Source organism: Moschus berezovskii, chromosome 15, assembly GCF_049115385.1.
Source record: "Moschus berezovskii isolate FMDL1 chromosome 15, NW_MosBer_1.0, whole genome shotgun sequence".
Classification (NCBI taxonomy): Eukaryota; Metazoa; Chordata; class Mammalia; order Artiodactyla; family Moschidae; genus Moschus; species Moschus berezovskii.
In genome coordinates this window covers 19,331,092-19,358,182 of record NC_142474.1, presented here as the reverse complement: position 1 = coordinate 19,358,182, position 27,091 = coordinate 19,331,092, and the positions used below count along the sequence as shown (strand labels likewise).

General features: G+C 56.4%; 1 protein-coding gene across 3 annotated transcripts; it reads left to right on the top strand.

The window, feature by feature from the left end:
* Nucleotides 1-3,637: 3,637 nt before the first annotated feature.
* On the top strand, nucleotides 3,638-27,028 carry MYH7B (myosin heavy chain 7B). Of its 3 annotated transcripts, XM_055436216.2 has the most exons (41): nucleotides 3,638-3,840; nucleotides 5,090-5,196; nucleotides 5,353-5,496; nucleotides 5,987-6,143; nucleotides 6,451-6,478; nucleotides 7,754-7,850; nucleotides 10,096-10,119; nucleotides 10,267-10,359; nucleotides 10,497-10,560; nucleotides 10,746-10,844; nucleotides 11,513-11,616; nucleotides 11,704-11,842; nucleotides 12,134-12,252; nucleotides 12,345-12,494; nucleotides 12,677-12,847; nucleotides 13,977-14,156; nucleotides 14,249-14,381; nucleotides 14,464-14,540; nucleotides 14,970-15,057; nucleotides 15,224-15,341; nucleotides 17,015-17,138; nucleotides 17,240-17,376; nucleotides 18,664-18,919; nucleotides 19,874-20,116; nucleotides 20,760-20,936; nucleotides 21,029-21,174; nucleotides 21,459-21,549; nucleotides 21,628-22,017; nucleotides 22,908-23,034; nucleotides 23,125-23,243; nucleotides 23,335-23,531; nucleotides 23,654-24,003; nucleotides 24,172-24,296; nucleotides 24,396-24,511; nucleotides 24,954-25,350; nucleotides 25,429-25,554; nucleotides 25,642-25,812; nucleotides 25,912-26,016; nucleotides 26,099-26,194; nucleotides 26,664-26,801; nucleotides 26,877-27,028. In XM_055436216.2, exons 1-41 carry the CDS (start codon nucleotides 3,750-3,752, stop codon nucleotides 26,886-26,888), a joined length of 5,826 nt encoding a protein of 1,941 aa, XP_055292191.2. In that variant the 5' UTR covers nucleotides 3,638-3,749; the 3' UTR covers nucleotides 26,889-27,028. The 3 variants fall into 3 exon arrangements, with proteins under 3 accessions (XP_055292191.2, XP_055292198.1, XP_055292208.1); XM_055436223.2 differs by lacking the exon at nucleotides 5,090-5,196 and having other exon boundaries at nucleotides 3,705-3,840; XM_055436233.2 differs by lacking the exons at nucleotides 3,638-3,840; nucleotides 5,090-5,196; nucleotides 5,353-5,496; nucleotides 7,754-7,850 and having other exon boundaries at nucleotides 6,060-6,143.
* The last annotated feature ends 63 nt before the right edge of the window (nucleotides 27,029-27,091 follow it).

Sequence of the window (27,091 nt, the reverse complement as noted above, 5' to 3'; positions counted from 1 at the left end):
GATCTCAGCAGGAAGGTGTACCCTGCATAGTAGAAGTGAACTTAGAAGGGCAGTTCCAGAACCATTTCTTTGGGTTGGTTTTTCAGTCCAAGGTTTCTACACCAAGAAGTTAATTCTAGAATTCAGATCCACGTTATATTTGGTACAGGCTAGGCTACCTTGATAGTATATTAAAAAGCAGAGACATTACTTTGCCAACAAAGGTCCATCTAGTCAAGGCTATGGTTTTTCCCGTGGTCATGTATGGATGTGAGAGTTGGACTGTGAAGAAAGCTGATCGCCGAAGAATTGATGCTTTTGAACTGTGGTGCTGGAGAAGACTCTTGAGAGTCCCTTGTACTGCAAGGAGATCCAACCAGTCCATTCTAAAGGAGATCAATCCTGGGTGTTCATTGGAAGGACTGATGCTAAAGCTGAAACTCCAATACTTTGGCCACCTCACACGACGAGTTGACTCACTGGAAAAGACTCTGGTGCTGGGAAAGGTTGGGGGCGGGAGGAGAAGGGGATGACAGAGAATGAGATGGCTGGATGGCATCACCGACTCTGTGGACATGAGTTTGAGTGAACTCCGGGAGTTGGTGATGGACAGGGAGGCCTGGTGTGCTGTGATTCATGGGGTCGCGGAGAGTCGGACACAACTGAGCGACTGAACTGAACTGAACTGAGGCTTGTTAGAGGTTCTGATTCTCCAGACCAATTCTATTGCTTGGGCACAAGGCCCTGCTTTCTGAGCATCTTTGAACAGGAGCATCGCTTTCCTTACCCTCTTGGCTTTTTATTAATTGCTCAAACCCAACTTCTTATCTTCTGAACCCATATGGAAATTACAACTCTATAATCTAAACTATTATTCAAGTTCATTCATTCTTGTTTCATTCTCTTGCTTTATAGGTATTTATTGACTTTCTATTACATGCATCTACTCTGCAAGGTGCTGGAGACATAGACCAAGCTCTTGTGCTTTTTAGAGTGTGGGTGTGGGTGGGAGGGAGAGGCAGGGAAGAAACAGTCTAAGTTCTATGAAAAGCATTAAAACAGAATGATGTTCTTGAACTTCTCTGGCAGTCTAGTTGTTAAGACTCCGGGCTTCCACTGCAGGGGGCGCAGGTCTGATCCCTGGTCAGGGAACTAAGATCCCATGTGATTCTGCCAATTAAATAAATATCAGGTTATTAAAAAAAAAAAGAAAAGGAAAAGGGACTTCCCTGGTGGTCCAGTGGCTAAGACCCCACCCTTCCAAAGCAGGGTTTCCTGGGTTTGAACCCTGGCCTGGGAACAAGATCCCACATGCCAAAATCAAGAGTTTGCATGTCACAACTAAAGATCACAGGTGCCTCAACAAAGATTGAAGATCCCACGTGCCACAACTAAGACCAAATACAGCCAAATTACAAAAAAAAAAAAAAAAAGATGATGTTCTCACAAATATGTGGAGAGAAAGAAGAAAGCAATACATATAAATTTCAAAGCAGTCTATGATATTTAGAAGTCAGAGTAGCAGGTGAAGTAGAAGTGAAGGGGTGAAAACTGAAAGAAGGTTGAGGGGGGTGATGGTAATTTTGGGGGGAGTGCTGGTCATTTTGGGTTTTTGAACAGGATGTGTTTATTTTTGGAAAATTCATCAGACTGCACAAGAATATTCACTGTAGCCCTGACTGTAATGGCAAAAAGAGAACAATCTAAATGTCCACCAGTATCATTTTGTAACATGGGGAAATATCTGTAGGGTAAACTACTAACAGGGTCTGGGTGATTGTAATTTTGATAGACATTGCCAAAGTTGGCCATGTTTTTTGGGTTTTTTTTGGCCACATTGTGTGGCATGTGGGACCTCAGTTCCCCAACCAGGGATCCAACCCACACCCTCTGCTTTGGAACCGCAAAGTCTTAAACACTGGCCTGCCAGGGGAGTCCTTGGCAATGCATTTTAAACTAAGTTTTCATGTAATACACATACTATAAAGTGCATATATCTTAAGCTTACAGCGTGATTAGTTTCAGAGAGAACACACCTGTGTAGCCACAGCCCAGCTCAGTTGATAGAGCATTTCCTGCATTCCAGAAGCTTCTCCCGTGCCTCCTCCCATTCTCACTTTCCCTCAAAGGACCACTCTTTCACTTTTATCATCATTAGTTAGTATTGCCTGTTTTGAACAACATACAGTTGAAAAGGATCTTTGAAACTATTTCTATATATTTTATAGACTGTAGATATGTCTATACGTTTGGTGCTGGTAGCTTGTTGGTATGGAATATTTCTCTCTGTGAGCTCAGCCCAAGACACCTGGTGAGAATCCTGGCTCTGGACCTCTTTGTGTCAAGTGTCGGAGGTTCCAGGATCCTTTGATTTTCTGACCCTAAAATTCTGTGGCCACCACCAGGGCTTGAACGGGGTGACGCACAAGGAGAGCCCCAAAGTGCTGAAGGCAGCTGAAGTGTCAGCACCCCCAACTCCTGATGACAGTAGGGTGCAAGAGAGGGCTCAGGTGGGAAGTTTGCTTCCTGTGAATCTTCAATGCCAGGATGAAGGAGGCTCCTAACTGGTCTACATTTCCTCTATTTTCTTCCTCTTCAGCCAGGTTATTCCTTTTCACCTGTGGTTTGAGACCTGACTTTCTTCTTGTGTGATTTCCCCAGGGGACCTGGGAGACCTGGGGATCGAGGGGAGCAGAAAGGGGAAACGACAGCATCCAGGTGCTTGGAGAGGGTTGTCTCATTCTCTCTGCTTCTCTTTTTTTCTTTATTTTTTTTACTCTTTTGGCTGTGCTGCATGACATGTGGGATCTTAGTTTCCCAACCAGGGATCCAACCTGCGGCCCCTGCATTGGAAGCGTGGAGTCTTAACCACTGGACCCCCGCTCCCCACCCAGGGAAGTCCCCGTTTCTCTTTTTGACTTGGTCTCGGCCACTGTTTTTTGGTGAGACTTGACCAGTGCTTTCCTTTCCCTGGGCCTCAGTTTTCTGGATGTACAGAGAAGGCTGGACCAAATAGTCCCAGAGTGCATCCTGTGGTTCCTGCTCTCTGAGTTTTCTTGCTCTTCATTCCTGGGCGTGTGGACATTTTTCTGGGTATATCAGACTCCCTGAGACTCGGTTTCTCTCCCCCAGCACCTCAGTCTTTCCAGATCTCTTCCTGCCTTGTCCCTGCCCCTGTCAGTCTGAATCTCAACCTCCCAGTCTCTGAGTGGAGCGAGTGTCTCTCTCCGCCTTTGTGATCCCTTGACAATGGGAGGTAAAAATAGCCCAGGGGCCGAGCTGGTGGAGATAAAAGGGAATTTGCCTTTTGTGTCCTGTGGCCAGGCTGGGGGGGCTGTGACACGTGGAGATTGCTGACATAGCTCTCCTCCGCTGACCTTGACGGCGGCAATAAAAGGGGGAGCCCAGCTCCCAGCCCTCACCGTGGTGCCGAGGTGGGTGATCAGGGCTGGAGTGGGAGCCCAAGGGAGGGCAGACAAGCTGGTGGGTGAGGGTGCTTGTGGGTTGGCACAAGTCTCTCCATTTCTGTGGGAGAGGATGCGCTGGTGTCTGAGAGGGTGCGTGCGTGTGTTGGGGGCTCACCAGGGAGGCTGAGGCGGGACCCCAAAGAAACACCTACTATGAGGTCTTGTGGGTTGGTTGATCACACCCTAGTTTGGGGTCCCTGCCCTCAGTCCCCTCTCCATGCCATCTTCCAGTGCCTGCTGCCTTGGACCACCTCGAACCTCCAAGATCTCTGCGGCTGCGTCCTCCGCCTCAGTGTCGCTACCATGATGGATGTGAGTGAACTTGGGGAGTCTGCTCGCTATCTCCGCCAGGGCTACCACGAGCAGATGAAGGTGCACACTGTCCTGTGGGATGGTAAGTGAGGGCAGAGGTGGGCAGAGCCACAGAGAAGCTCTTATGGACTCAGAATAGGAGTGGGGAGGGTTGGGACTCCGCTGGGGTCTGAAGGAGCCCTCTGGCCTGACAGCTTTAGCCCCAAGAAGAAAATCCCAGGGACCTAATATACCTCACTTGTGTGCCTATGAGCAAGCCTTGGTTTGCTCCTCTGTGAAATGGGACAGTATCACCTGCCTCCTGTGACTGCAGTCTGTCTCAGAGCCTGAGCCTTCTGAGATGAGAGTGACTGATACGTGTGCAGGCTGCCTCCACGTGTCCATAAAACCTGTGCTGGAGTTATTTTTAGTGTTTCCCTAGAGCCAAACCCTCTGTTTATTAGGGACAGGAATAAAGGCAACTATTTATGACCTGGTTTGCTCATAGGACAATAATAATAGGCAATGTGTATCAAGCACTTATTGTGCGCCAGGCCCAGAGCAGATGACTTTCCATGCACATTGCAACAACCTGGGGAGGTGGTGACCAGGGCCAGGGCCAGCTTCGTGGGTGTGCGACTTCTGCAGCTGCACTGGGGGTCTTTAACTCTTTGCTATCACCATCTTGAAATTTTAAATGATTTCTTAACAAGAGGACTTGCATTTTAACACCGGAGCCTGCAAGTTATGTAGTTGGTCTTAAGGTACTTGGCTAGTAGGTGACAGGATACCTGAGTCATTAACTGTCATGATGCCTTTAACTACCATGAAATACGGGCTCCCTGGAGCTCTGGAACCAGCTGCCCAGGCAGGAAGGAGCATAAGACAGACTTACAAGACGCAGGGCTTGAGTCTTGGGTGAAATAGGGGAGACAGAACCCACTAATATTAAGTGCCTGATACTGAGGGTTGCTCCAGAGAAGAACTAAGGAGATGCTCACAATGTTTTGCCTTTGAGGGACAGGCCCAGAGAGAATGAGGGATTTTCTACAGGTCGCAGGGCAAATACAAGAGAAGCGTGAATCTGAACCAAAGTGTGTAATCTACGGCTGTGGGGGACCCTTACTTCAGTCAGGGGATCCTTTGAGGAAATCTCTAGGGAAACCTCCCAGTGCTGCCTTTCCAGGAAACAGGGTCTGGAGGGATCTTTCCTGGGTACTCCTGTGTCCTGATAGAGGGGCTCCTGGGAGGCACACAGCTCTAGGGACACGACAGGGGAACCCAGTTGGGCTCCCAACCCCTGGATGTGCATCAGCCTCTTTCAAAGCCCCAATGCTCTCCCGGAAACCCAGGGAAGAAGCGGGTCTGGGTACCTGATGAACAGGATGCTTACGTGGAGGCTGAGGTCAAGTCGGAAGCCACTGGGGGCAGAGTCAACGTGGAGACCAAAGACCAGAAGGTTTGGCTCCCCCCTTTTCCTGGAATTAGCTCCTCTGCCTCCCCGAGGTGTAGCTCCTGGAAGGCATGCTCTGGATGAAAGGGGGTCTGGGGGCGTACAGGGGTGAGAGGCTGAGGTCACTTGGTTCCTGCCCCGACGATATGGCCTTCCTGGCAGGTGCTGACGGTTCGCGAGGCTGAGCTGCAGCCCATGAACCCGCCCCGCTTCGACTTGCTGGAGGACATGGCCATGATGACGCACCTCAACGAGGCATCCGTGCTGCACAATCTGCGCCAGCGTTATGCTCGCTGGATGATCTATGTGAGCCCGGGACCGAGAAGGGGCCACGGGTGGGATGGGGCCATGCGTGTGGGGGCGGGGCCGTAGCACCAGGGGCGGGGCTAGAGCGAGAGCCACGCTCGGCGGGGTCGGGACCGTGGGGAGGGGGCGGGGCTGTGTGCGGTTGGGGAGCAGAGCTAGAGGTAGGGTAGGGTGATGTCATGGGGCTGAGGGGGCGGGGCCACTGGCTGGTGGGCGGAGCTGGAGGTGGGGCTGGAGGTTTGGCTACGGGATTGTAGGGGCGGAGCGGCAGCCGCAGAGTCGCTGGGCAATGAATGGGCTGTGGAGGTGGGGCCACGGGCTGAGGGCGGGAGTGAGGGCAAGGGCGGGGCCAGGGCGGCCACAGAGGTGTGGCGTCGCACCTTAGGCAGCTCCTTTGGGGAATTTTTGCAAAGATCATAGTTTTGTGAGGGCTAGAGCTTGAGGATGGGAACTTGGCCTCCAATAACCCATCTATACTCTCTCTCCCCAGACATACTCGGGCCTCTTCTGTGTCACCATCAACCCCTACAAATGGCTCCCGGTCTATACAGCCTCCGTGGTAGCCGCTTACAAGGGAAAGCGCCGCTCGGAGGCCCCGCCCCACATATACGCGGTAGCGGATAACGCCTACAATGACATGCTGCGCAGTAAGGGCTGCTTTGGCTCCTTTCCCCCTCCTGAGTCCTCTCTCCCTCCTGAGACCCCTTCCCCGGCTCCCGGCTCCCCTTCCCTCCACTTGCACTGTCCTCTTTTCGATCCCGCTGGACACTGAAGCATAGTCGTTCTGTCTCAAGTGGGAGCTGGCCTGCAGTCTGAAGGTTCCCACCTGGTCCTTCCCATTTCTGGCCCTGGGTGGCGGAGGGGCTGTCCCAGCGCCAAGGATACCCCAGGTATTCCACCTGTGGCTGGTCCCTCACTTTGGTTAACTTCTCTGTCTCCTCCCCTTTCTTCCAGACCGAGAGAACCAGTCCATGCTGATCACGTGAGTGTGGGGCTCTGGGGATGGGGTGGGAAATGCTGGCCATCTGGCAGGGAGGGAGTGGAACTAAAATCATTTCCTGAGATTGAATAATTGAATACAAAGTGCTAAGGGCAGGGGTTTTACCACCTAGAGCCAGTGTCCCAGGTGAAGCTAAATTGTAGTGTCTTCTCTGCCCCTGTTCTGAGCAGATAAGTAGAAAAGGGATGCCAGACTGATCACCAGCCCTCATATCCCCCTGTTCCTAGGGCCTGGAATTTCTCTCACCTTGATCTTTTGGGGGTTCTGATTCTGGCTCAAGGAGGGGGGAGGAGATCCCCTTCCCGTTCCTCTTTATTGTTGTTATGGTTTAGCCGCTTGGTCACGTCTGACTCTGCAACCCCATGGACGGTAGCCCACCGCATTCCTCAGTCCATGGGATTTCCCAGGCAAGAACTTTAGAGTGGGTTGCCATTTCCTCCTGCAGGAGATGTTCCTGACCCAGGGATTGAACCCATATCTCTTGCATTGCAGGAGTCTTCTTTACCACTGAACCCCCAAGGAAGCCTTTCCTCTTTATTACCAGCTTCTTATTTCTGAATCTTATTTATAACCCTTTGTTTGCCTCCTTGGGAAAGTGGTAGAATTTCTTACACACCAAGTTTAGGTCCAGTCAAGCCAATATGGACATGGTTGTGCATAAGTGTGTGTGTGTGTGAGTGTGCAGCCTGCTGGTTAAGAGTAAGGCCTTTGAAACCAGAAAGACCTGGATTCAAGTTCTCATGGGTCCACTTCCTGCTGGTGCCCTTGGTCCTCTGAATCTCATCAGTAAAAACAGGACAGTCCTACTTACCTACTGCAGAGCTATAGAAGTCAGCCGGTGAATGTTTGCATCTGGCACGAAGCAGAAACAGCTACATGACTTCTCTGAGCTGTATCCCCTTATCTATCAAAAGAGGGTGATGATGGTGCCTGCCTTACAGGATTTCTGAGACTTCAATGAACCAGTTCAGGGGAAGCACTTGGCTCAGGGCCTGGCAGTAAGTTAGCGCTCAGTAAACAGTGGCATCATGTGTTTTCTCATCTCACTGGGATGATCTGTGCTGGTTTGTTTTGTGAACAATTCAACACCTCTGGAAGTTGACCCATCTCTGAGGAGTTTTGGATTGGGGGGCTCCTGAGTTGGGAGCTGGGTGTGGGGAGGGCAGAGGCACCCTGCTGGAGGAGTAGGGTGCTGGGCAGTGGGAGGAATTAGAGTAGCCAGATGGACATTTGTGACTCATGTTTGTGTCGTCCAAGGGGAGAATCGGGGGCCGGTAAGACCGTTAACACCAAGCGGGTCATTCAGTACTTTGCCATCGTCGCTGCCCTAGGAGACGGGCCGGGCAAGAAGGCCGTAAGACTTGCCCACGCGGGCATTGCTCCCTGCTGCTTCTCAATGTTTTTCTTTTCTTTTTTTTCTCCTTTTCTTCTTCTTCTTTTTTTAAAAGTTGATTCCCCAGAGCCTCTAGCCCTGCCTGAGCCTCCCACCCTGGTGGCAGACTCTGGCCCGAGCAAGGCTTGACCAGAGAGGCTGCGACCATTCTTTGTCACGTGATGCAGTTCCAGGCTTGCCTCACTGTTCCCACCTGTAACGCAGAGGGGCGGGACCACATTGCTAGTCCTCAACATTTCGTGTAATTTTTCCCTTTCATATTTGCACGACCTTCATATTTTAAAAGTTTACCAGGCAGGCTGCTTTTACCAAGAAGTAATAATCAGTTTCTTGGTTTTCATGCTCCAGTTCCCTGCTGTCAATCAAACAAGGCAGATTCAGCCAGAGTCAAGGGCACTTGGCCTTCTCAACAGTCAAGATTAAGGGGCAGTTTTGCACCCTATGATTTCTTTATGGTTTTTGAAATTTTCTGAAACAATGAGGGGCCAGTATTTTGGGGTTTTTTGTTTTTGAGGTGCAGTTTTCCTTCCTAGCCCTATGGCCAGCTGTTTAGAGATGTTTGGGCACTCCACACCCACCCCCAAAATGGGTTGACTTTTCTTTCCGAAGCCTAAGGCCTCCACCCACCCAGCCCTCACTCCTGGTCTTGTTGAGCCTTGCTTTTATTCTGGGGCATTTTTCTTTCTTCTTTTTCTTATCTTTTTTTCCATTTAAAGTTCTTTTTTTTTCCATTTTCTTTTTGCCTTTTCCTGTTTTCCCATTTGATTTTCTTGTTTTTTTTTTAATTTCAGTTTTGGTTTTTTGTTGTGGTGGTGGTTGTTTTTCTTGTTTGGTTTTGTTTTTGCTGTTGACCTTTTTTGGTATCTTTCCTCCCTCCCCTCCACCTCATTTTCCCAACTGCCAAAATGTCTCTGAGGATGCTACAGGAAGTTGGGGCTTGATCCAGGAACAGGAATGGAGGGTGGGAGCTGACGGGGATGTAGCCAGAATGGGTGAGGCTAGGGGGCACCTGGGCAGAAAGGAGTCCTGCATCGTGGATTTGAGGTTTGGGGGAGCTGTCAGGCAAGGGAGGTAGAGAGAAAGGCTGGCCCACAGGGGCCATGGGTGTTGTAGCTTAAAAACCTTATCAACCTGCCTCCCCTCTGGCCCAAATTTGACCACATCTATCAGAAGGAGCCCTGTTCAAAAGCCCGGGAGCTGAGTGTGTGGGTCAGAGCTCAGGGGAGGGCTCTTGCCATCTCTCTCCTGCCTCTGTCTCCCCAGCAACAGCTCAGGGGGATTTTTAAGTCTTGGGCTCCCTGGAGGTGAGTGAATCACCAAAGTCTCGTGGGATGGGACAGGTGGCATGGCACCTGTCACTCCAGAATACATTCTTTCCTTTCCTCCTCTTTTTTTTTTTTCCAGGCTGCTGGGATCCAGGGCAGAGAAGAGATAGAAGGGGAGATGGAGGGAAGATGAGGCTAGGAGAGCAAGTGCGTGGGCGGGGTCCTTTGGTTCAGCAAGTTCCTCTAGATGAGAGACAGGTGGCTTTGGGTGTCATGGGAAGCAGGATGCCTGGAATCAGTGTCTGCCCCTGACTTACTGTGTCATCTTGAGCAGATCACTTTCCAGCTCTGAGTCTTAGTTTCCTCATTTGCAAATTAGGGCTAATAATATGCACCTGGTGGGGCTATTTTGAATAATACTGGATATACAGTTGTACAGTGAAAATGCACCCAGTCATAATAGAAGAAGTATGAAGAAGGGCCATCACAGAGGGAGGTGAAGAGTCAGAAGGTTTGGGCAGGAAGAGTCTCTTCCAGCCTCAGAGAATCAGGGAAGACTTCCTAGAGGATGGGGCTTTTGAGTTGGGCTCTAAAGGGGAGTAGATTGTAGTCAGGAACCTCAGGAGCTTGGAACAGGGTCAATTCTGCGGGTGTGGGAAATGAAGGGATATGGAAGAGGCCAGAGACAGAGCTTTGGGGTGCTGTGGGTAGGGGACACCAGACGCAGCTCCTGCCTCAAGCCCCTCCCTTACTAGAGCCCTCCCTGCTCCATTTCTTGCATTCGTCCATCTAACAGCCCCTGGAGGGTCAGGCATAGGGAGTGGGGTGACATTTGGGTGACTAACGTTCACTGTCCTGCTAACCCACCCCACTCCCCCAATGCCACACTCCCGCCTGGTGAGACCTCACACCCTCTAACTTTGTCTTCCTTCTCCTCCCAGCAATTTCTGGCCACGAAGACTGGGGTAGGTATGGGGCTGGTATGAGTGGGGCAGGCAATAATTATGAAGTCCTGGGGACCCTCCCTCCCCTTCCCCTTCCCAAGCAGAGGTGGTCTGGGATGGGCTAAGACCCAGGACCATGGGGTGAGAGACCCCTCATCCTGCCACCAGGGCACCCTCGAGGATCAGATCATCGAGGCTAACCCTGCCATGGAGGCTTTCGGCAATGCCAAGACCCTGCGCAATGACAACTCATCCCGCTTTGTGAGTGGCTGCGGTGGGAGACTGGCTGGGGTTGGGGCAGGAGAGTGGGGAGGCGGGGAGACACAAGGTCTGGGAGTCCTAGGTGGATGGAGCAGCACTGCCTGGGCCCCCGACTGAGACTGCTCTTCTGCCCACAGGGCAAGTTCATCCGCATTCACTTTGGTCCCTCTGGGAAGCTGGCATCTGCGGATATTGACAGCTGTGAGTTCAGGAGAGGGTGGGGAAGGAGGAGGATGGGAGAGACCCAGGCCTGCACCTTCCGACTCAGATTGAGCAACTTTCATCAAGTCCTTGGGGCTCTACCCGGCCGGCCCCTCCCCACTGCTCCTCAGCCCTAGTGGGGTGACCCACTTGGGGCAGTAGGCCAGCTCCTCCCTTTCCCCCAGATCTCCTGGAGAAGTCACGGGTGATTTTCCAGCTGCCCGGTGAGCGAGGCTACCACGTCTACTACCAGATCCTTTCGGGGAAGAAACCAGAGCTGCAGGGTGAGGGCCAGTAGCCTGATGGGGTGGGAGTCAGAGCCCGCAGATCTGGGTGGCAGTGGGGCTACCCAGCCCTGTCCCAGGCCCCCTCAGACCAGGCCCTGGGCTGCCTGTTCCCTGCTGTTCTGGGGTCTGTGACATCCCTTCTTCCCTAGAGACCCAGCACTCCTTCTGTCCACCCACCCGCTTCCTGTGATTTCTGGTTCCTGCCAAGCGCTCTCCTCCTCGCTCTGGGGAACAGGCCCCTCAGCACCACTGCCCTGGCCAGGTTGTCTCTCCTGCTGTCCTGAGACTAGAGAGGGTCCCCCAGCACCAAACGGGGAGCACGGGCTCCATCTGGGCCTGGCTCACCTCTCTTGCAAGCCCCTTGAGGGCAGAATCTGATCCTCCCTGTACCCGAGCACCCAGCACAGGGTCTGGGCCAGAGGGGTGGCCGTGAGCAAGGGTCAAAAGGTGAGTGAGAGGTAGGCACCGTGGCTCTTTCCCCAGACTCATAAAGAAAGAGAAGCCTTGGGCATTGGAGTGGAGGAGAGAAACTCCAGGTACAAAATCTAGAGAGGGCCCTGGAGTCTCCTGCCGGGAGAGCCCCCAGGACCCACCACGCTCAAGTCAGGGAACGGAGGAGAGCTGGTGAACCCAGCCAACCCCCTTTTCGGCCCCGTGTCCCCCAGACATGCTGCTCCTGTCTATGAACCCCTACGACTACCACTTCTGCAGCCAGGGCGTCATCACCGTGGACAACATGGATGACGGGGAGGAGCTCATGGCCACTGACGTACGTCTGGTGCGAGGGGAGCAGGTCCCTTGGCTCTGCTGGACCCTGAGGAGCCCAGAGTTCTCTGAGTCTTCCCCTCCTCTACAGCACGCCATGGACATCCTGGGCTTCAGCGTGGAGGAGAAGTGTGCCTGCTATAAGATCGTGGGGGCCCTCCTGCACTTTGGCAACATGAAATTCAAGCAGAAGCAGCGGGAGGAGCAGGCTGAGGCCGACGGCACTGAGAGTGAGGCGCCCTGACCCTGACCTCACCTGGTCATTCTCTTGACCCTGATCCCAACCTCCAGTCCATGACTGTTATCCCTGAGCCTTGTCCACAACCTTTGACCTCAGTCTGGCCCTGACTATAAACCGTGACTTCTCAATTCCAGCCCCTCACCCTTCTGAGCTGTACAGTTTGCTGACCCTGAACTTGAACTCTCCCAACCTCCCTCTCCTAACCCTGAGTTGAGACCAGTAGAGCCCCCAGAACCTGTGTTCTTGGCCTCCTCCTCATCTCACCTGCGTGTCCTGCCAGGTGCTGACAAGGCTGCCTACCTGATGGGGGTCAGCAGCGGGGACCTCCTCAAAGGCCTTCTGCATCCCCGAGTGCGTGTGGGGAATGAGTACGTGACCAAGGGGCAGAGTGTGGAGCAGGTGAGCTGCTGACAGGCCGGGGCCCACCCTGGGATGACCGGGGCAGGGTCTGCTTCTTGCCGGGTCCCAGCCCATCCTCCCCACAACTCCAGGTGGTGTTTGCTGTGGGGGCTCTGGCCAAGGCCACTTACGACCGGCTGTTCCGATGGCTGGTGTCTCGGATCAACCAGACGCTGGACACCAAGCTGCCCCGTCAGTTCTTCATCGGCGTCCTGGACATTGCGGGTTTTGAGATCTTTGAGGTGCGGGCAGGCCCGTGCCCCCAGGCTCTGTTCTCTCTGGGGTGGAGGACCATGGGGGTGGGGGCAGGAGCCCTGGGGGTCTGCCTGGAGGCGGGGTGAAGTCCCGCACATCCCTGTTCTCTGTGGGCCTCCATGTCCCCATCTACAAGGAGGCCGGCTGAGCCGGGTGCTGCCCTCTACAGTTTAACAGCTTCGAACAGCTGTGTATCAACTTCACCAACGAGAAGCTGCAGCAGTTCTTCAACCAGCACATGTTCGTGCTGGAGCAGGAGGAGTACAAGCGGGAGGGCATTGACTGGGTCTTCATCGACTTCGGCCTGGACCTGCAGCCCTGCATCGACCTCATCGAGAAGGTGTGGCCTGGGGCCAGGTCACTCTGGGAAGGGAGTGCCTGTGTGCTTGTGTGTGAACGAGCATGTGCAGGCATGCATGTGTGTGTGCCTTGAAGTGAGTGTGTGTATATGAGCATGGCTGTGAGCATGTGTGTGTGATGTGTATATGAACGTAAATGTGTGCGGGCGTGTGACTAGGTGTGTTGGAGATTGAGTGCAATCGTGTGTTGGTGAGCAGGGTGTGTGTGTGAGCATGCATCCCTGTTGCACTGCTGAAAATAAGCCCTATTGCAGCCACAGTTTCATTGGACCCTCAAAACTGTCCAGAACTACAGGGCAGGGTAGGGTGTGTTTGTTTATTTGTTTATAAAACATTACACATATTTGCCTATGGTACAAAGACTAGAAGTAAAGAAAAATCAAAGAAAAATGGAAAAATCAGAAATAAAGGGGAAAAAATATTTCCCCCAATCCTACCACAATGAGCGTCCTCTCCATCCATCCTTTATCCTCAGCATCTCTTTTCTCTAGTGGACACAGACTCACTTCTCATCCTACCTTTTCTCTGAAAGTGTACTCTGGGCATGGTGCTCTGCCGAAGAAGGCACAGTGGTTCACACAGCAGATGACGTCCACGCATTTCTGTCATCTCCTACCTATGCACATTCAGATGGTCAACAATTCTTTGCTGTTATGGCAGCAACGAAAGTATTCGTGTCCCCATTTTGCAGGTTAGGAAACTGAGGCTTAGAGAGGTCTAAGCGCCCCTTAACCACTAAATGAGGAAGCCAGAGTTTGACATCAGCTGTATTTTTTGACTGCACCCTTTGGGAGACTGTGAGACTGCAGATGTCAGGGGTGTGTGGGTGCAGGGGTGCTGGTTTGAATTTGCACACTTCTTATAAGCAAAGAGAACAACTCAGAGCTGCGAATTGGTCAGAAGTGGGTTGAAAGCCAAGCCACAAACTTTCTTTCTTAGAAGACAGGGCTCCTGGGTGCAGATCCATTCTGCCTCCCTCTGGGCAGATGGTGGCTGAGGTTGGGGGGTCTGGGGAAAGTCCCAGAGAGAGGGGCTCCAGGAAGTGGGGGTCCAGCCCAGCCTGTATGGACTGCTTGATGGAGACCCTTCATGCTTGCGCCCTGTCCCCAGCCGCTGGGCATCCTGTCCATCCTGGAGGAGGAGTGCATGTTCCCCAAGGCCTCAGATGCCAGCTTCCGGGCCAAGCTCTATGATAACCACGCGGGGAAGTCACCCAATTTCCAGCAGCCACGGCCTGACAAGAAGCGCAAGTACCAGGCCCACTTTGAGGTGGTCCACTATGCAGGCGTGGTAAGTGCCTGTGAAACCCCAGCTCTTGACCTCTCTCCTCCCTTCCTGGGGCTCCCCGCCCCTTGGGTCAGCACCTGTCTGGTCTCTGGCAGGTGCCTTACAGCATCGTGGGCTGGCTGGAGAAAAACAAGGATCCACTGAATGAGACGGTGGTCCCCATCTTCCAGAAGTCGCAGAACAAGCTCTTGGCTACTCTCTACGAGAACTACGCTGGCTCCTGCTCTAGTGAGTACCAAGTGGTGCAAGTCTGCAGGGGCCTCAGAGGGATGTTCTCTGCAGTGAGTGACTGGCCCCATGTCTGTCCTAGCCGAGCCCCCCAAGTCCGGGGTGAAAGAGAAGCGTAAGAAGGCAGCATCATTCCAGACGGTGTCCCAGCTTCACAAGGTGAGGCCCCATCTAGGCCCCGTGCAGACCCCCACTCTGCCACCCCGACTCGGTCCTGGCTCCCTGCTCTGTCCCCTGCACCCGGGGCGGGCGGCCGTTAAGACTTGCAGTGATGTTTAACTCCTCTCCACGTGAACATCACAGCAAGTCTGTGCTGCTTCCCGTCCCCACGCTGCCTGGGCAGGGTTTAGCGGGGATGGGGTGGGAGCCACGGGGCCTGTGGGAGGGCTGAGAATCGGTTGAGGGACCCGCTTGGTCAAATGGAAGAGGGCCAAGGGTCACAAGAGAGTCAAAGGGTGGCGCTGCAGAGACCCAGCACTGAGGCGCCCAGTCCTTAGCGGGCTGGTCCATCCTTGGCGGGCTGGTCCACTGCGGCTTCCAATCCTGCTTCTCTGCCCTCTTGTGCTTTCTCCCCTCTCCCTCCCCCAGGAGAACCTCAACAAGCTGATGACCAATCTGCGGGCCACGCAGCCCCACTTTGTCCGTTGCATTGTCCCCAATGAGAACAAGACCCCAGGTAGTCACCCCAGTGGGGCTGGCTCCCCATGGGGGCACACGGGAAGGAGGGGATGGGGTGGACCAGAAGCTGGGTCATCCCTCTCCACAGGCCCTGTGCAGCCTCTAATTCACGAAGGTGTGTCCCCTGACCACTAGTCTTTTCCTTTAACCCCCACCATGCCCAGGGGTCATGGACGCCTTCCTGGTGCTGCACCAGCTGCGCTGCAATGGGGTGCTGGAGGGGATCCGGATCTGCCGACAGGGGTTCCCCAACAGGCTGCTCTACACTGACTTCCGGCAGCGGTAGGTGTCTCCCGGCCCCAGTCCTGGCTCCTCCCCAGCTGCCCCCCCAGCCACCTTCCCTCTTACATCCCTCCCAGGTGGAGGCAGAAGGCTGGGTGGGGGTGGGAAGGGCATCGAGGAGGATGCAGGAGGGTTGGGGACGGGGCTGGGGGGCATGCCAGTGTGAAATGCTAGTCGGTGAGACCTGAGGGAGTGGGTTTGGGAGAAGTGAACAGGCTCTGGGTAAATATTGCAGGTTCAGCCAGCAGGGTTTGCTCTTGAACTGGAAGCGGAAAGAGAATGAAAAAGACAGGGGTGACTTCCAGGTGTTTGGCCTGTCAACTGGGGAGTTGGTGGTAGATTTACTAAGAAACCAAGATAGATTTTTAAACTTCTGGCGGCGGGAGGTAGGTAGACAGTGGATTGAACTCTCCTTGGAACATGTCAGATTTGAAATGTCTCCGGCAGGAAGCCCAGGAGGGAAGTCGGGCAGGCAGAGCCAGGTGTGGATTTGGGAGTTGAATGAGGTTCATGTGGACTAGACTTTATATAATGCCTGGCAACGCGCACTCGGCCAGCACTGTAGCCTCTCTGCCTTCCCTTTATAGGTTTGACTTTTGTCTGGCTGCAATTGTCCATGGATGGGGCCCTCCCCCTTCAGAAGTAATTGGGGCCATCCACGCTGACCATTATACATGTGTGTCTGTAGAAATACTTTGCACATGGGTGCACACACACACATGATCACACACAAAGGTGAGCACACACATGCATGAGCACACACACACGTGAGCACGCACCTATGAGAACACACACACATGTATTCTCTGTTTTTTCCCTGTAACCATATGTCTTGGGGATTGTTCCTTACTAAGAGACATAGGCCTGCATCATCACCCTTTTTAAAAAAATTAAGACTTTTTTTTTACAGCAGTTTAAGGTTTGCAGCAGAACCGAGGGGAAGGTACAGAAAGTCCCCACAGGCCCGCGGCCCGCACACGCACAGCCTCCCCCATTACCAGTGGACCCCACCAGAGGGGGCATCTGTTGCCGTGGCATCATAATCACTCAATGTCTGTCGTCACCATCACAGCCCACTCTCGTATTGTGCCCTCTATGACTCTGGATAAATGTCATGACAAGTAGCATCATCCATTTTGTTATGGAGTGAAGTAGTCTGTAATCTAGTGACCTGGGCTTTGTTAATCAGTCCCTTAGTGACGGGCCTTTTGTGTTTCCAGGGTTTTGCCTTCACAGTGTGGTCACTGCAACCTGATCAACACGGCCCTGTACACACGTGCAGGAGTGTCCCTTCAGAAGTGGGCATGCCGGAACCCTTGCTCTTGCTGATCACAATTCTCTCCCAATGTTTCTTCAGTTTGTGATACACTGTAACACATCACCTTCTTTTCTTTTTTATTGCCTTCTCAAAAAACTGATAAATTATTAAAAATTATAACAGTGCCATAGGCCTTCTGTAAATACTGCCGCCTCTTAAAGAAGTACTGAAGCTGTTTAAATATTACCTGAGCTTTTAAAGCAGAGTATGCCCACTCCCCCAGTATCACGAGGCTGTCAAGTGTCACCCGCCAGCTTATTCAGTGGAGCCTGAACAAGCCTCCAAGAGGCCAGCCTCTCCAGTCCTCTGCTCCCCGCCCAGCACCCTCCTCACCAACCCTTCCCTACCCCCTCAGGTACCGCATCCTGAACCCCAGCGCCATCCCAGACGACACCTTCATGGACAGCAGGAAGGCTACAGAGAAGCTGCTGGGCTCTCTGGACATCGACCACACCCAGTACCAGTTTGGCCACACCAAGGTCGGGGCACAAGGGAGTTGGGGTCCTGACCCGGTGTGGGCAGGCACTCTGTAGAGGGTCATGCAGACGATTGAGGGTTATACCTACCGCGCCCACCCCAGGTGTTCTTCAAGGCTGGGCTCCTAGGCGTCTTGGAGGAGCTTCGCGACCAGCGTCTGGCCAAGGTCCTGACGCTGCTGCAGGCGCGGAGCCGGGGCCGCCTGATGCGCCTGGAATACCAGCGCCTACTTGGAGGCAGGTGGGTGGGGGCAGGGGTGTGGGACAAAGGGTCGGGGTAGCCACTGTCCCCCAGCTCACAGAACCTCTAGGCTTCCTGAACCTGGTCGTACTGTCGTGTGGGTCAGGTTTTGCGTATGGCTGGTTGTCCCCGAAGGGGCAAGGCTCTGCCCTGTGCCCCTCAGCACCCCGCTACCTGCCACTTCCTGCCCTCAGAAGGTGGGGAAAGAGAGTCCATCTCTATTCCAGGCCATCCCAGAGTGTGGTCCAGAGTGGGAATAAGGGGATCTAGTGTTTTCTAAGTGTCTTATGTGCCAAGCCCTGGGCGAGATATTTTGTTTGAATTTATCTTGGTTAAGGTACAGGATCGGAGAAGGCAATGGCAAGCCACTCCAGTATTCTTGCCTAGAAAATCCCATGGATGGAGGAGCCTGGTAGGCTGCAGTCTGTGGGGTCGCTAAGGGTCGGACACGACTGAGCGACTTCACTTTCACTTTTCACTTTCACACACTGGAGAAGGAAATGGCAACCCACTCCAGTGTTCTTGCCTGGAGAATCCCAGGGAAGGGGGAGCCTGGTGGGCTTCCGTCTATGGGGTCACAGAGAGTCGGACACGACTGAAGTGACTTAGCAGCAGCAGCAGCAGCAAGGTACAGGATGGACTTCTCAGGTGTCTCTGGTAAAGAACCTACCTGCCAATACAGGAGATGCAGGAGACATGGGTTTGGTCCCTGGATTGGGAAGATCCCCTGGAGAAGGAAATGGCAACCCACTCCAGTATTCTTGCCTGGAGAATCCCCTGGACAGAGGAGCCTGGTGGGCCACAGTCCATGGGGTCACAAAGAGTTGGAATAGACTGAGCACACATGTAAAGTACAGGGCAGTCCTAAGAGGCAGACGACCATCTCTGCTCACCAGAGGGGGTGTCTGAGCAGAGAGAGAGCTGCCAGCTGGCTCACAGAGGGAGGCGGGAGGCTGGGATGGGAGCCCAGGCTGTCCGACCTTATGTGACAGTCAGTGGCTTAACCACCCCTGGTGTCCTGTCTTCAGGACACTTGCCACCAGGCCATTCAGGGTTTGTGAGCTCCAGCCCTGGAGGCAGACCTGCATGCCCTGGGCCTCTCCCTCAACCTAGGCTGTAAAACAGAGGATTAGGACCTATTTGAGAGGCTACTGGGAAGGTTAATGTGATTGACCACACACTGTTAGTGCAATGTCCGGCCCAGGTGAGGTACTCAGGAGCATTGGGGTTATTGCTCTGAAGGGGCAGCTGTGAACTTGCTGACCACCTGTGGTCACCCCTCCCCAGGGATGCCCTGTTCACCATCCAGTGGAACATCCGTGCCTTCAATGCTGTCAAGAATTGGTCATGGATGAAGCTCTTTTTCAAGATGAAGCCGCTGCTCCGCTCGGCACAGGCTGAGGAGGAGCTGGCGGCCCTGCGGGCAGAGCTGCGGGGACTGCGGGGGGCCCTGGCCACCGCCGAGGCCAAGCGCCAGGAGCTGGAGGAGACGCACGTCAGCGTCACCCAGGAGAAGAACGACCTGGCCCTGCAGCTGCAGGCGGTGAGGGGGGAGGGGCGGGCTTTCTTTCTGCGACCTGCTGCCCCTACCCCTGGGCATCCTCAGGGAACCCCAGGCTGCTCCGAGGAAATAGCACAAGCAGACCCCCCCACCCCCACCCAGCCAAGGCCGACCTGGCATGTGCTGGGTGCTCAGGCTTTACCTGGGTCCTTCTTGCTATTCTGGAGGCTCACAGGCTCATACCTGCAGGCGGTCTCCTTGTACCCAACCTCCCCACCCAGTCTGTGCACGTGCCCCAGTACTCCCACACCCTGGGCCCCCATGGCTTCTTGCTAAAGCCTCCGTGGAGCCCCATCTCCCCAGCTCTCTCCTCCTCTCCTTCCCTGAGACAGTGCCAGGCTCTCTTCTCTGGTTAAGGGCCATGGGAACCCAGGCAGCAGGTAATAGTGGCAACCAGAGGGCAGAGATCAAGGGTCCAGATCCTCCCTCAAGTCCATAGAGCCGTTCCTTCCTTCGGCAAACACCTTGAGTGTCAGGCCCCACAGAAGCTCTGGAGATACATTGGTGGGAAGACAGATGGGCCTGGGCTCACAAACCCACCCGCTAGAGCAGGAGATGGTTATCCAGTCAGGTGGTAAGGAAACAGCATTATGGTCAAGAATCTGAACCCTTCAAGGGCCCTCCCCACCCCAACTTCAGTGAGGGTGGACCTGGCCGTTGGCTTCTCTCCTTGAGCCCTAGTTTGGGCCTTTCTCTGGGTCACCCCCAGCCTAAGGTTCCCCTCTTGTCCCCCGGTCCATCCCTCCACTTGAGTCCTCATCCCACCACACCTGATTGCCTTCAGGGCCAAGAACAGGTCATTGGCATGGCATTCCTTGGTCCCAGAACCCAACCAAGCCTGTGTCAGGCCTTGGCACAGACAAATGAGCTTTCTGTCCAGGACCTGGCCTGGGGTCTCTCGGTTGTCCTGACTCTGATTCCTGTGTCCCCCTCCAGGAGCAGGAAAACCTGGCGGATGCCGAGGAGCGCTGCCACTTGCTCATCAAGTCCAAGGTGCAGCTGGAGGCGAAGGTGAAGGAGCTGAGTGAGCGGCTGGAGGACGAGGAGGAAGTGAACGCAGACCTGGCTGCCCGCCGCCGCAAGCTGGAGGACGAGTGCACGGAGCTCAAGAAGGACATTGATGACCTGGAGCTGACGCTGGCCAAGGCCGAGAAGGAGAAGCAAGCCACGGAGAATAAGGTGTGGGTGGGGGCTGGGGTGGGGTGGGGCAGACCTGTGGGGCCAGGCACCTGCAAGGCCCTGGGCAGGTCTCCTCTCTGTGAGCCTCAGTTTCCTCCTCTGTCAAATGGGGCTAATAGCAGCACTTCCCTAACTAGGGCGGGTGAGGATTCAGTGTGTAACTAGTCTGTGCGAGCACTCGCCACCTAGCCTCGCATGTAGTAGGTGCTTAGTAGATGCTAGTGATCGTCATCCACCAGCTCCATGTGCCCCAGGTGCCTTCCCTCATTGAACTCTCCCGAGAGCCTGTGTGGTTCACACTCTGGGGGGACTGACTCCATTATACAGCAGGGGAAAGTGAGACTCTGGGGGAGGGTGAATTGCTTATTCAGGTTCTCACAGGTGCTCCCCAAGCCAGGACTAGGGAACAGCTGCTTAAACACCCATGAATCCCCAAAGAGCTGGCATCTGTTGATCTCTCAGTGCTGGCCAGACACTGGGGAAGGGCTCAGTAATCCCTCGAGGAAGCTACAACCATCCCTGAAGGATGAAGAAATTGAGGCTCGGGATGTACTGACTGGCCTGAGGTTCCCTGGCTGGAAGGGGCAGCTGCTCAGGGCAGAGTTGGGGGAGGCAGCCCGTGGTGACCTTGGCCCCGACACAGGTGAAGAATCTGACAGAGGAGATGGCGGCACTGGACGAGTCTGTGGTCCGGCTGACCAAGGAGAAGAAGGCCTTGCAAGAGGCCCACCAGCAGGCCCTAGGCGACCTGCAGGCTGAGGAGGACCGTGTGAGCGCACTGGCCAAGGCCAAGGTCCGGCTGGAGCAGCAGGTGGAAGACGTGAGTTGGGGCCACAGCAGGGGGCTGCATGGAGGGGCCGGGCTGGCCAGGACAGAGGGGAGCCCACCCACCCACCCTGTCGTGCCCTGCAGCTGGAGTGCTCCCTGGAGCAAGAGAAGAAGTTGCGCATGGACACAGAGCGGGCCAAACGCAAGCTCGAGGGGGACCTGAAGCTGACGCAGGAGTCGGTGGCAGACGCTGCCCAGGACAAGCAACAGATGGAGGAGAAGCTCAAGAAGTAAGTGTGGGGAGGGCCCAGCCCCGACCTCCTGGCCCCGGGAGCCTCCTGAGCCTGCAGGCCGCTTCTCGTCGCCCCCAGGACTCTAGTCAGTATTGCATCACAGCGGAGCTTGAACCATAGAGTGAAGGGGGCTCACCTAGGGCCGGGGCTTGAGAGGGAACACCGGGGAGGTCTTGAGGGCTACTCTGGGCACAGTGCCTCAGGACAGCGTGTGTGCTCGGGGCGGTACCCAGGGGCTCCCGGCAGGTTGGCGGCAGTTAGGACCTGGGCCTCTCCTCCAGGAAGGACTCTGAGCTGAGTCAGCTGAACCTGCGGGTGGAGGATGAGCAGCTCCTTGGAGCCCAGCTGCAGAAGAAGATCAAGGAGCTGCAGGTGCGTGAGGGACGGGAGCTGGCGAGGACCCGGGTCAGGGGGCCCACGGAGGTGACCCTGCCGCCTGCCCGTCCCCAGGCTCGGGCTGAGGAGCTGGAAGAGGAGCTGGAGGCCGAGCGGGCGGCCCGGGCCCGCGTGGAGAAGCAGCGGGCGGAGGCGGCCCGGGAGCTGGAGGAGCTGAGCGAGCGGCTGGAGGAGGCAGGCGGCGTGTCGGCCGGGCAGCGCGAGGGCTGCCGGAAGCGCGAGGCTGAGCTGGGCCGGCTACGGCGGGAGCTGGAGGAGGCGGCCCTGCGGCACGAGGCCACGGTGGCGGCCCTGCGGCGCAAGCAAGCGGATGGCGCGGCCGAGCTGGGTGAGCAGGTGGACAGCCTGCAGCGGGTGCGGCAGAAGCTGGAAAAGGAGAAGAGCGAGCTCCGCATGGAGGTGGACGACCTGAGCGCCAACGTGGAGACCCTGGCCCGCGGCAAGGTGTCGGCCTCCTTCCTGACCCCAACCTCTGACCCGCGGCAAGCAGCCCGCCCTCACTGAACCCCTCCTGACTGCAGCAGCTGACCCCACCCTCTGAGCCCCGAGCACCCCCTGCCTATCTGACACCACACTAGTGCTGACCCTGCACCTGATCCTGATCCCCATCCCATTCACCTGGCACCCAGCCCGAAAACCCCACCAGTTCTGACCTCAAACCCTACCTCCTAAACTCTGTGCCCTGATGCCAGAGGATTTTGACCCAGTGTCCAATTCCAACTTCTCAGTCTTTGACCTCTGAATTCTGACCTCATCCCTATCCTGTTTGGGCTTCCCTGGTGGCTCAGATGGTAAATAATCTACCTGCAATGCAGGAGACCTGGGTTTGATCCCTGGGTCGGGAAGATTCCCCTGGAGGAGGGAATGGCAACCCAGTCCAGTATTCTTGCCTGAAGAATTCCATGGACAGAGGAGCCTGGTGGGCTATAGTCCATCGGGTCGCAAAGAATCGGACATGACTGAGCAAGTAACACAGACTTGTCCTGACTGTTCTTGTCCTGAATCCCTGACCCCTGACCTTTGTACCACCTAATCTTAACAGCTGACCTGTGACCGCTGTCCCCAGCTGACTTCAGATTCTGGTAGCCTAACCTCACCTTGACCCAACTGGCCTTAGGACTGGTTCAGCCCGCTCACTTCTGACACCCATGTTTTAAGCCATTGTCCAGCACTGGAATCTCTGACCCTGAACTTGGGGTTCTGTTCTCCCTTTGATTCCTGGGCATACGTCTAGCCTTCCAGTTGCTGACTCCAGGCTCCAGTCTCTGATTGGCAGCCCTAGATCCTGCCTTGTGGGTCTCTGACTTGTTCTGATCCCTGACCCCGGCTTCCAGGCCAGTGCAGAGAAGCTGTGCCGGGCATATGAGGATCAGCTGAGCGAGGCCAAGATCAAGGTGGAGGAGCTACAGCGGCAGCTGGCAGATGCGAGCACCCAGCGTGGGCGGCTGCAAACTGAGAGTGGTGAGGCGCGGGGCTCAGCCGGGCCACGGCAGGGCCTCCGGGCTGCCCACCTGCCTTCACCTGACCTGCTGGCTCCCCTTTGGCCTGCAGGGGAGCTGAGCCGCCTGCTGGAGGAGAAGGAGTCTCTGATTAGCCAGCTGAGCCGCGGGAAGGCCTTGGCCACCCAGAGCCTGGAGGAACTGCGGCGGCAGCTGGAGGAAGAGAGCAAGGTGGGCCGGCTGTGGGCAGCCACAGAATGGAGGGGGCGGGGGCACAGGGCCACAGGCCGGCCCCACGCTGAGGTCACCGGGCTCTCTGCAGGCCAAGAGCGCCCTGGCTCACGCCGTGCAGGCTCTGCGGCATGACTGTGATCTCCTGCGGGAGCAGCACGAGGAGGAGGCCGAGGCCCAGGCCGAGCTGCAGAGGCTGCTGTCCAAGGCCAACGCTGAGGTGGCCCAGTGGAGGAGCAAGTATGAGGCAGATGCCATCCAGAGGACCGAGGAACTGGAGGAGGCCAAGTGAGTGCCCTGCCAGCCTGGCCAGCACCACCTTGGGGCGGGGGGCGGCGGGGGGGGGGTTAGGGTGGGGGAGGACGCGGGGCTCAGCTACGCGCCCACATCCCATCGGCTCCCGGGCCCAGAAAGAAGCTGGCGCTGCGACTGCAGGAGGCAGAGGAGGGGGTTGAGGCCGCTCACGCCAAGTGCTCATCACTGGAGAAGGCCAAGCTGCGGCTGCAGACCGAGTCAGAGGACGTGACCCTGGAGCTGGAGCGGGCGACCTCGGCGGCTGCGGCGCTGGACAAGAAGCAGCGGCACTTGGAGCGGGCGCTGGAGGAGCGGCGGCGGCAGGAGGAGGAGATGCAGCGGGAGCTGGAGGGGGCCCAGAGGGAGGCCCGCAGCCTGGGCACCGAGCTCTTCCGGCTGCGGCACAGCCACGAGGAGGCCCTGGAGGCCCTGGAGACGCTCAGGCGGGAGAACAAGAACCTGCAGGGTACGGCCCGCCACGGGGTCAGAGCCGCCCTGGGGGTCACTGGGAGTTCCCTCTGAGTCACACAGGCAGGGTGCCCTGGCGGGGCGCCCTGGAATTATGGGGGGTTGAAGTGATGCGGCTGCAGCATGAGTGGTGGGGTGGCCCCTCAGTGCCCTGTCCTCTCTGCAGAGGAGATCAGTGACCTCACAGACCAGGTTGGCCTCAGTGGGAAGAGCGTCCAGGAGCTGGAAAAAGCCAAGAAGGCGCTGGAAGGGGAGAAGAGCGAGCTCCAGGCAGCGCTGGAGGAGGCCGAGGTCAGGGGTGGGGTGATGCTGACCCGCTGGCTCCACTGGCCTCCCCTCTCAACATACATTCGTGGACCTCCTGGCTCAATGGTTTGCTCTGTACCCCAGGGGGCCCTGGAGCTGGAGGAGACCAAAACCCTGCGGATCCAGCTGGAGCTTTCCCAGGTCAAGGCTGAGGTGGACCGGAAGCTGGCGGAGAAAGACGAGGAGTGTACTAACCTGAGGTGCGGGGGGCTGGCCCTCCTCGCCAGCCCAACCGCCTCAGGGCAGAGGGCAGGAAGTGTTGGCTGAGCCCCAGTGTGCACGCGGACTGGCATGACACCTAGTCCCCCCTCCCCGGGACTTTCTTGAGGGGAGGAGTGGATTATTGTCCACAGTTCAGAGGTGAACCTAGCAGAGGCCAGAGGACTTGCCCAAGGTTATATAGTAGAGGTAGAGCCAGGGTTCAGTCCATGTCTGTCTGCTCTGGAGCCTCACTCTTGCCTGTGAAGTTGCTCTGATGGGCAACAGGCAGTCACGAGGGGCTTGAACCAGGGAGAAACCAGTCACTTAGTCCGCAACGGGTTTACATCTCCAGCGTTCCTTTTGCGTCTGTCAGCAGGTGTGGTGCCCGGGCCCCTGCTCCTCGCAGGTCACCACGCCTCCTTCCCTCCCTCCTGACCATAGGCGCAACCACCAGCGGGCAGTGGAGTCCCTGCAGGCCTCCCTGGATGCGGAGACTCGGGCCCGCAACGAGGCACTGCGGCTCAAGAAGAAGATGGAGGGCGACCTCAATGACCTGGAGCTGCAGCTGGGCCACGCCACCCGCCAGGCCACAGAGGCGCAGGCCGCCACACGGCTGCTGCAGGCCCAGCTCAAGGAGGAGCAGGCGGGGCGGGACGAGGAGCAGAGGCTGGCGGCTGAGCTCCGCGAGCAGGCACAGGCCCTGGAGCGGCGGGCCGCCCTGCTGGCCGCGGAGCTGGAAGAGCTGCGGGCTGCCCTGGAGCAGGGCGAGCGCAGCCGGCGGCTGGCGGAGCAAGAGCTGCTGGAAGCCACCGAGCGTCTCAACCTCCTGCATTCACAGGTGGGCACAGAGGAGGTCACCAGACTGTGTGGGGCGGGGGCCTGCAAGGCCCGACTCTAAAGCTCTGCTTCCCTGCAGAACACAGGTCTCCTGAACCAGAAAAAGAAGCTGGAGGTGGATTTGGCCCAGCTGAGTGGGGAGGTGGAGGAGGCCGCCCAGGAAAGGCGGGAAGCCGAGGAGAAGGCCAAAAAGGCCATCACTGATGTGAGCCTGGCCCGGGGCTGGGGGTGCCAGAGAAGAGTCCAAAGGGACCGTCACCTCCTGACCAGACCACCACCACCTCCCCTGCAGGCGGCCATGATGGCAGAGGAGCTGAAGAAGGAGCAGGACACGAGCACTCACCTGGAACGGATGAAGAAGACTCTGGAGCAGACGGTGCGGGAGCTGCAGGCCCGGCTGGAGGAGGCAGAACAAGCCGCCCTCCGGGGCGGGAAGAAGCAGGTGCAGAAGCTGGAGGCCAAGGTGTGTGCGGCCTGCTTCCCAGTCTGCTGCCCTGGCGGGCAGGTCAGCCCCGGGGAGGGCAGGCCAGGGGCACCAGGCCCACCAGCTGGTGGCTTGCAGGTGCGGGAGCTGGAGGCCGAGCTGGACGCGGAGCAGAAGAAGCACGCGGAGGCCCTCAAAGGGGTGCGGAAGCACGAACGCCGGGTCAAGGAGCTCGCGTACCAGGTGGGTAACCAGGACCAGCTCGAGGGGCGGCCCTAGAGCTGGCCTACTTCAGGCAAGACCTGAATCCCCTTTGCCTGCCCAGGCCGAGGAGGACAGGAAGAACCTGGCTCGCATGCAGGACCTGGTGGACAAGCTGCAGAGCAAGGTCAAGAGCTACAAACGTCAGTTTGAAGAGGCGGTGAGTGCACGGGGGTCTGGGTCTTTGGAGTCTAGTACCAGTCAGAATGCCGGTGGTCACCCCACTTCTACAGCTGGCCCCAGTCAGTGGGGATGCTAGCAATGGACAGGTCTGTTCATCTCTGGGCTGTGATTTCCCTCGTGGTGGCTTTGTGTGTTGGCTGGGATAGTGACCCCACTGCCCAGTGGGAAGAGAGACAAGTTTCTAACAGCTCCAGCAAGACATAAGACCTAGCTCTGTCTCTGAGGGGACCCCTCTGCTTTCCCCTTCCAGGCATGTCTGGCACCTGGGCACCTCTGGAACGAGTGGCTCCATGCCCTTCCTTCCTGCCATGGGGACTGGGGAGGGGTGGGGAGGGCCGTGGGCAGCGGTGGTGAAGCAGACTGGAGGACCAGGAGAACCTGGCCCCTTCTGGGGCAGCTGACCATCTCGGTGACCAGAGAGTGAGCAGGCCTTCCTGTGCCCACAGGAGCAGCAGGCCAGCACTAACCTAGCCAAGTACCGAAAGGCCCAACATGAGCTGGACGACGCAGAGGAGCGGGCAGACATGGCGGAAACCCAGGCCAACAAGCTGCGGGCACGCACCCGCGACGCCCTGGGCCCCAAGGTGAGGGGTGGTGTGGGGCAGCCTCCCTGCCCTCTGCTCCGGGAGCCGCTCACTCAGGCACCCCTCTCCCTTTAGCACAAGGAGTGACGCTGGAGCCCTGGGCTCTGAAGAGGGACACCCGCTCTCTGCCGCACCCTGATCCTGGCCTCTCTTCATTCACACCTGCTGCAGCCTCGCCACCCCAAGCCCTGCTCCACCCTGAATAAACCTCGTGGTTGCAGCTCTGACTGAGTTTCTGCTCATTCTTTGGGGTTCAGGAGGGGAGAGGAGCACATGGTCTCACAGACAAA

Bases quoted from the DNA above. Each gene is read 5' to 3' on its own strand.
- MYH7B (XM_055436216.2), top strand. From the start codon at position 3,750: ATGATGGATGTGAGTGAACTTGGGGAGTCTGCTCGCTATCTCCGCCAG. The intron at 14,541-14,969 runs GTGAGGCCCCAT...TCCCTCCCCCAG, and splicing joins CGGTGTCCCAGCTTCACAAG to GAGAACCTCAACAAGCTGAT. The intron at 23,035-23,124 runs GTGAGGCGCGGG...TTTGGCCTGCAG, and splicing joins GCGGCTGCAAACTGAGAGTG to GGGAGCTGAGCCGCCTGCTG.